Source organism: Gallinula chloropus (assembly GCF_964237585.1).
Source record: "Gallinula chloropus genome assembly, chromosome: 2".
Taxonomy (NCBI): domain Eukaryota; kingdom Metazoa; phylum Chordata; class Aves; order Gruiformes; family Rallidae; genus Gallinula; species Gallinula chloropus.
The window spans coordinates 2,428,730-2,437,407 of record NC_140086.1 but is presented as its reverse complement, the minus strand read 5'-3'; the positions used below and the strand labels follow the sequence as shown (position 1 = coordinate 2,437,407).

The 8,678-nt window shown below is 48.6% G+C and overlaps 1 protein-coding gene across 1 annotated transcript; it reads left to right on the top strand.

Moving 5' to 3' along the window:
* Window positions 1-1,337: 1,337 nt before the first annotated feature.
* On the top strand, window positions 1,338-6,983 carry LOC311205733 (ly6/PLAUR domain-containing protein 2-like; the record flags this gene model as incomplete). The annotated part of the gene is made up of 3 exons (XM_084280229.1): window positions 1,338-1,389; window positions 5,441-5,560; window positions 6,772-6,983. 3 exons carry the CDS (start codon window positions 1,338-1,340, stop codon window positions 6,981-6,983), a joined length of 384 nt encoding a protein of 127 aa, XP_084136355.1.
* Between the last annotated feature and the right edge of the window lie 1,695 nt (window positions 6,984-8,678).

Below are 8,678 nucleotides of genomic sequence, written 5' to 3'. Positions count from 1 at the left end.
AACACCGATCCTTCTGCCCCAGCTTGACCAGCTTTGTGTCATCCTTGACTGTGGAAATTTTCATTGGCAACGCTTCCCAAATTGCTACAAATCCTTCAGGGAGCAATGCTTTCCCCCCCCCAAAAAAAAAAATCCCCATTCTCAACCTGTGTAAAAGGATAAGCTGCTTGTGCACCCCCACCTTGTCTCCATCCCTGAAGCGCCTGAGTGCTTCGCAGTGATTCACAAACTTTTCTTCTCTGGTTTATTCAGTTGTTTTATGGGAAATTGCACAATTCTGGGGTTTTCCATCCTGGATCACAACAGAAACAAGAAGTCTATACTTCCTATGAAGTATAAAATGCCATTGGCCCAGTCAAAAAGGGGGAGCAAAGCATTTCTCCCCCAGTGCAAGCCTTTTAAGCTCTTTTCACAAATATTGTATAAGACTTTTTTAAAATGTCTGTTTGAAAGGGTTGTTTTGAAATGCATAAAGTGATAGATTTTTCTATCAGGAAGGTACTGCAGAGAGAAAACTGATCCATTTCTCCATGTCTGATTTATTTCCCAGTTTCAGAATAAAATCTAGTGAATAGTTGACAGCTTTACAGGAGGCACAGTGCACTGCTCTGCCAGCACGACCCAGGACCTGAAACAAAATGAAATATCTAAATCCCAGGCTTGGAAGCACCATCTCCCATGCTTACCTCCACCAGCCTGCCAGTGACTCCCATGCCCAGCAGCTCAACACCAGGGCTCAGTTAACATCTAAGCCCGTGGGAGCCAGAAGCTGGGCGTGCTTTTCCATCAGATTTGGGAAAATAGACATGCTTTGGGCAAACCCAGACACACCACCTTCCCACCTGCCAGCCCGGAAAGCAGTAGGCACAAAAACATGGCACAGGCTTTGGTGAGGCTGAACCAACATGTGTAGAAGCCCAGCCTGCTGCCACTTGCATCTGGAGCTGTTGCCCAATGCAACACTCATGACACAACCCAGCTCACAGAGCCATACTGGAAGGAACAAACATACCTTGTCACATTCCCCATCCAAGCCACTGGCATGGGGCCACCCCTTGCAGTCCAAGCTGTTACTCCTTTGCCATGGGACCAGCTCCAGGACGTACACCTGAAGAAGGGATGATGTATGGCAGGAATCCTTTCATGGCAGTGATGTCATCCCGTCCGGGAACTTGTTCCTCAACAAATCCCAATCCAGACTGGACCTGAGCTCCCTCCTGATCACTCTGAGAGAATCCGCCCACAGGATCAACAGGAGGTGGAGGGTGGGAAAACATATAAAGCTCTCCAGGAGCAACTCTCCTTTACTGTCCCAGCTGCAAGGATCTGCTCTCAGCATGAAGACACTTCTGTTTGGGCTGCTGCTTGGCCTGGCATACATGGAGTTGGGTAAGACCTCTGCATTCCTGACATTGCAGGGACCCCCTGGGAAATTCCTGGGAGGGGAGGGGAAAGGCATCAATGCAGAAAGAGCTGGCAATCCCCAGGTAGGTAAAACAACACCTTTATGTATTTAAGAAGGTCAATGGAAATTGTAAACAGGGAAAAGGGATATGCTGGGGAGAGCTGTAATACCTGCCTGAGAGCAACAAACAGAGTTTGGACCCATAGGTGATCACCTGTCACTCAACCCTGATCATGCAGCACCCCAGGATGGAGGGGAGTGACACTCTGCTCTGTAATGCTAAGGTGTAAATGACAGCCCCATGGCACAGAGCAATACAAGCATAGGCAAAAACTTGAACTGAGCTTCTACTTAAGCTGCCAACCTGTTCCCTCAGGGATGGGATAGGGTATATTCATCCCGAGCTCTTTCCATCCCTGAATCCTCTCAGCTGTCTGCTGGAAGCACAGAGGGCAAGGTATGAGGGCTTTTGAAAGGTTCATTGAACAACCACCTCCAGGGTTTTCATTTATTTCTAGAGATGAGGAGAAAGATGGAGATTGGAAATTCCCCTGTGTCTGCTTAGGTTTGGTCTCTGATGAGTCTGGGTCTCAGGCAAGCTGGCAACAGGGTCTGGTCCATCTATTTGTGACCAAGTAGATGTGACCATCTTTTTGTGCCATTTATTTATGGCAAATACATGTTTGGCCTGGAGCAGGGTCATGCTTGGAGTGACACAAACTCAGTGGCTTTTAACCTACAGCCCAAGAGCCCCTTAAGATCCTCAGCCTCCTTTCATGGGATATTGAAAGATGTCAAAAAGAAAGGCAGCCTGGGCAGGGGTCAAACATCTCCATCTGGAGTCATGGAGGTCATTCAGAGGGTTGCAAAGTGGAAGAAGGCTGAAAAGCACACACCTGGCAAGTCTTTATGCAAGGCAGTATGTTGGGTCTCTTCAGGCTGTGCTGGTTTTATTAACCCCACTGCCCTCACTCCTCCTTCCACATGTGTCTAACACAAACCCAACTGCTGGCTGAGGGAAATGCTTCAGGTTAAACTCATCACAGGGATAAACTGGGACAGGTGTAGTTACTTCTATACAGATACTGCAATTTTTTTTTTACTTTTCAGTACTTTTTTGTTGTTTTTTTATTGTTTTCTTTTCTTTCAAGAGTTTTCACAGGTGACATATTATGCGTTTCTTTTCCTCCTTCTGGGTCAAGTCCTGTCCTGGATTTAATGAGGTTCCTGAGGAACTGAAAGAGTAGTTTTCCACCCACAGGTCTCAAAGTGCTTTATGGAAACAGAGGTGTCACCACCCTTTACCATATGGTTGAGATGGAGGTGAAATGGCTTTTCTGGGGTGAACCAGTGGGAGGTATCGGGTCTAAGCACAGCTCTTGCAGCTCAGGAATATGTCTGTGATTCAAAATGCACCACTTATTTTCCAGAGGTTTGAAATCAAGGCACAGAAGGTGCTGTTGGACAGTGATGAATAGCAAATAATTGGCCTCAGGTCAGGACACAGTCCTCTGTCTTCAGTTCTTCTCTTTTACTCTGGTCTGTATAGTTTTGAGCTTTCCTTTTCCACTGCAAACTTCCTAAAAAACCATTATACTCTGAATGCCCCACCCAGAAGCAGTGAAAGACAAGGGGCTGATGGTTTTCTTCCTTAAACTTACCCTTAACTGGAAGAAACTTCCCCAGAGCCCATGGCAGTGCCCTACTTACCCATGGAAACGATAACTAGCTCAACCCAAAGGCTGCAGATGGCTGTCCTGGTTTTGGGTAGGATAGAGTTAATTTTCTTTCTAGCAGCTGGTGTAGCACTGTGTTTGGGAGTTAGGATGAGAGCAGTGCTGACAACACTCTGATGTTTTTAATTGTTGCAAAGTGCTCAAGGACTTTTCAGTTCCTATTGTCCTGCTAATAAGAAGGCATGGGCAAGGGGCACCCAGGAAGCTGGCACAGCCAGTACAGGTGACCCAAACTAGCCGAAGAGGGTATTCCATGCTAATTATGTCATTTCCTTCCCTTCCCACTCCCCCAATTCCTCCCACATCCCACATCCTCTTAGAGTCTGGTGCTCAGCTCCCAGCTGGGGTGAAACCACGACAATCAGTTTCTCAGACACTCACAAACATCCCTCTGCTTTCCAGGCTGACAATGATGTGTTTTCTCTCAGTGTGCACTGCATGTGAAGATATAAAACAACCCCTCATGGGTCATTTGGAAGGGATATCCTGAGGTTCCCAACTCGGTTAAATGGGGATGGCTCCACCACGCCTGTTGGCATTGGATACGGGCACAAAACCACCACCACTCCTCATGCTGAAAAGCCATTCCTACCTCTGCAAAGAGAACAAAGAAAGCTTTTGGGTTGTGTGGGCTCTACTGCACAGCCAAATTTTCCAAAGGAGGTGCTAAGAGAAGTCAATACCCTGAAAATTCTCTCTGGAGTCAGGTGTTTGACCTGTGTGACCTGTCCTAGGGACCCTGCTTTGGCAGAGGGGTTGGACCCGGTGATCTCTGGAGGTCCCTCCCAACTCCTGTGATTCTGTGATTTTGTTCCAACAACTGCCTTCAAAACCGTGTAATGTTAAGCACAACGTCTCAGAAGTTTCTAACAGCAAAGCTGTTAATAGGAAAACAGCTTCTGTCTGCAGCTTTGCCAATAGATGGCAGTAGGCACATTTGGGTGGATCTTCAGCTGCCGTGCTCGTGGCAGAAAAGATCATAGAATCACATAATCATAGGGGTTGGAAGGGACCTCCAGAGATCATCGGGTCCAACCCCCTGCCAAAGCAGCTCCCCAGCTCATATTGCACAGGTCAGCGTCCAGACGGGTCTTGAATATCTCCAGAGAAGGAGACTCCACACCCCCCTGGGCAGCCTGTCCCAGGGCTCTGGCACCCTCACTGTGTAAAAGTTCTTCTGTATATTGGTGCAGAACTTCCTATGCTCAAACTTGCAGCCATTGCCCCTTGTCCTGTCCCCACAGACACTGAGAAGGGGCTGCCCATTTCCCCCTGCATCCCATACTTAACATATTTATAAACATTCATAAGGCCCCCCCCTTAGTCTTCTTCTCTCCAGGCTGAACAGCCCCAGCTCACTCAGCCTTTCCTCACAGGGGAGATGCTCCAGGCCCTTCAGCATCTCCATGTCCCTCCTCTGGACTCTCTCCAGGAGATCCCTGGCTTTTCTATCCCAGGGAGCCCAGAACTGGACACAACACTCCAGGTGGGGCCTGACCAGGGCAGAGCAGAGGGGGAGGATCCCCTCCTTTGACCTGCTGGCCATCAAACCAGGCTGGTTTCTGTCATCAAATCACAGCAGCGTGACTGACAAATATGCACAGTTGGTTTCTGCCAGCTGTGGGCTGTCAGGTCATGTGCCAAGACTTGAGCAAACACTGCGGTCAATGCTTGCATATGGAAAGGCATCCCTGTGTGGGCAGGCAGCCAGCAAGAGTTTTGTAGCTTCATCTCTTTTAAAAAAGCAGGGGCTACTCCTTGACAAAAGTGAGTTTTAAGCCACATTCAGCCCTTAGGATCTCTGATTTGGCTCTGAAATTGAAACTGTGATCTCAGATCCCAAGGTCTGTAGAAATCCCTCTGAGGATCTGTCACTGGAGGTGGAGGGATGGGGGATCTGCCAGTCTTCACACTGGTGAATGCTGCTCTCAGCAGAAGGAGCTATTTTTCTCTGTGTTACAGTATTTCTTACGAAGAATGCAAAGATCCTATCAAAGCTACTCAAGCAATACATCCCTCTAGATCCTGGCCTATTTTGAGCTGCTAAGCCACTAAGGTAGATACCATGCCCAACTACCTTGAAAACCATCCTCATCCTTTGGTGGTGGGGTTGGATCATTCCCCCATTGACATATTCAAGCTTTGCCACTGACTCCAGATACCTGAGGCCACTCTGTCTTGGTCAAGAGGTGATGAAGCATAGTCACACAGTCCCCACCATGGACCAGAGAAGCTGCAGACTTTCTCTCTTGCCTTTACTGCTGCAACCGACTTCAACCTGTTCTGTTGTCCTCTGCAGCCCAGTCCTTACGATGCTACACGTGCAAGGAGCCAACGGACATTTCTCAGTGCAGAAAAGCCACCCTGTGCCCTCCAAAATCCACTGTGTGCACAACAACGCTGCACTCTGTAGACACAGGTAAGTTCCATTGCTTGCTGTGAGTGTTCACGAGGAGAGATCCCAGAATCATCCAGTGGTTTGGGTTGGAAGGGGTTAAAGATCATTTAGTTCCACACCCCCCTCCTGCTATGGGCAGGGACACCCTCCACTAGACCAGGTTGCCCAAAGCCCCATCCAACCTGGCCTTGAATACTGTCAGGGATCCAGGGGCACCCACAGCTCTTCTGAGCAACCTGTGTCAGGGCCTCAAAACCCTCACAGGGAAGGATTTCTTCTTAATATCTAATCTAAATGTCCCCTCCTGCAGTTTGAAACTGTTATTCCTCATCATATCACTACAACCCCTGATAGAGAGTCCCTACCTTTCCTGTAGGCCCCACTTAGGTACTGGAAGGCTGTTATAACATCTCCCTGGAGCCTTCTCTTCCCCAGGCTGAACAACCCCAACTCTTTCATCATGGCCCTCCTCTAGACTCACTCCAACAGCCACATGTTTGTCTTTTACTGGGAACCCCAGAGCTGAACACAGTACCTCAGGTGGGACCTCATGAGAGCAGATCAGAGGGGGAGATTCACCTCCCTCAAGCTGCTGGTCATGCTCCCTTCTCCCCCTCCCAGTTCCAGCTTGGAACTTCTCTGTAAGAATCCATGTGGAGTTATCCAACTTTAGAGCAGGAAGGAGAGCAATCTATCAGACTCAGAGCCTCAGGGTGAAGCCTACAGGACTCACTCTGCCTTTCCTACCCTTATGCCCTTGTGGACCCTGACCCTACAGATACATGCAGATGTACCACAGGAACCCAAGGGCTCTCCTCTTGTTCGTCACCTAGAACCAACAGCCTCATGAGAGGCCACACCAGTGTTACACCAGTGCTTCTTGGCACTGCCACCTTCTATGCAGACTCACTGCAGGAGCAACTCACCTGAAAAAAAAATCCACAGGAACTTTCTTCCCTTGTCCACACTAGAATAAGTTTGGAAAGAGAAGGAGAGAGGGTGGCAGAAGGGAGAACCTGAGGACCTGTAGCTACCAAGAACAGTCTGGATTACATGCACCTGTAGATTAGAGATGCTCAACCCCTTATTGACCTTTATTTACCTATAAACACTTTGCTTTTAATTTCTCTACGGTGCACAGAGTCACTATTTCTGGATGCCAGCTGTCTAAATCTTCCTTCACCATTTCTTTGTCTCTCTACCCCCCCCCTTTTCCAATGTCCCTGTATCAGGTTACCCATTTTTTGGCAACATCACCGTGACCAGAAGCTGTGAGGAAGAATGCCTCTCCTATGATGGGATAGGGGCAACGAGACCCAAGTCATGCTGCTACACCGACCTCTGCACTGATGACACCAAGAGCAGCACTGGAGCAGGAAGCAGCCCTGTAGCACTGGGGTTGATGGCCATGGTTGCTGGCACACTCCTCCACTGTGCTCTGTAACAGCACAAGTGCCCATGCTCCAGCCAAAATCCCAACTCCTCTCTCTGCCAAGCTCCCTTGTGAACTCTTAGATGCCTTGGGAATAACCTTCCTCATCGATGTGTGGCTTCACCCGTCTTCAATGCTGTGAATTCAAATGGATTCAGGCCAAGAGTTTGGGCATCTGGACCTAAATCCCTCAAATTTCTGGTTTCCAGCTAGTAAGCAGATGTTCCTCACCTTCAGCTGCTTCTGGCCCCCAGGACCCACATTTCCCCCTAAAGCTTTCTTCTGTGGGGAGCAGTAGTGGATGAAAGGCTGCAGGAGGGCCTGGGCAGTGCCATCAAGGCTGGTGCTCTGGGGTCATCCTCAGCAAGAGTGAGGGCTGTATGCACACTGGATGTGGACAAAGCTTTTTTCCAGGTCTCCTCAAGCTCCCACAAAGCCCGTGTCTTTGGGCCTCTACTATATTCCTATGCACAAAAAAAACACCCCACCCCAAAACCTTGCAACTCTCCATAAGGAGACTGATTTATTTTCTTTCCACTTTTGGTACCACCTCCTGAGTCAGAGAAGCAGATGGATGCTGGTCCTCTCTGACTCCCTTCTCAGCAGAGTGTGGTTTGCAATTGGAGAGAATTGGCACTTATTTCTGTCTAGAATAACATATGGAATGAGCTCAGAAGGGCTCAGCCAACGTATATTGAGATGAGATGTACTTCTGGAAAGCTCAAAACATTCCCTGGACTAACAGGCCAGGGCAGGTTAGACCTGCAAAACCAAATTAGGGAGTTTGACTAGCTAAAAACCTCAGCAGCCCTTTGCCTGAGCTGAGGTTGCAATCAAACCTCCTGGATTTCTCTTTCCAGATGCTTTACAGACCATTTCAAGCAACTTCTGTTACTCTGCCCTTCCCCATCCCTTCCCAGCAGGGGCAGCAGGAAACTAAAAGTAATGATTATCCCAGTCACTCAACTCTGGGAAAAGCCAACAGCTTCATTCACTCCCAGCTGTGGATTTGCTGTGTTCTCCCTTGGAGCAGCTGTAAGATTGATTTCAACGCCCTGTCTGCTATAAAACCAGATGGAGTGAAAGCTGATACAGATGAACTCGGCTTGCCCAGCTCTCAGCCCTCTCTAGTGTGGGGAGAGACAGGAAACTTGCCATTTGCTTTGAGCCCTATTGCCATGGCTCATCCAGGGAAGCAGGAGGCAACCTGAAAGGCTGAGGGCAGAGTGGAGCGTGGGTATACCCTGTGCACCCCAAAACCTCCTCTGTTGCAAAGTCCATTTTTGCTCAGTTTCCCTAAGACACCAATCCAGGAAACTAAAGAAATGAGCAGAGGGGCTCCTTTTCTTCATTGCACACAGATAATTGCTTCTCAAGGTCTGTCTCAGTACTATTTGCAAGGAAACTTTCACAAGGCACTGCATTCCTTGGCAGAGAGCTCTGTGCAAACCTGGGGCTGAGGAGTTTTATGAGCCCCTTTATTTTTGTGGAGGTGAAATCATAGAATCATAGAATCATAGAATGGTCTGGGTTGGAAGGGACCCCAAGGATCAGAGAGTTCCAACCCATCCTGCCCCATGCTTCACTAAAACAGCCACAGCTTCCCTGGGACACCCTTGTGATGCTGAGGTGGGAAAAACACCCATTGAGAGGATAATGCTTGGGAGTTACCCAAATTCTGATGTTACACCCACCCCTACAGACATA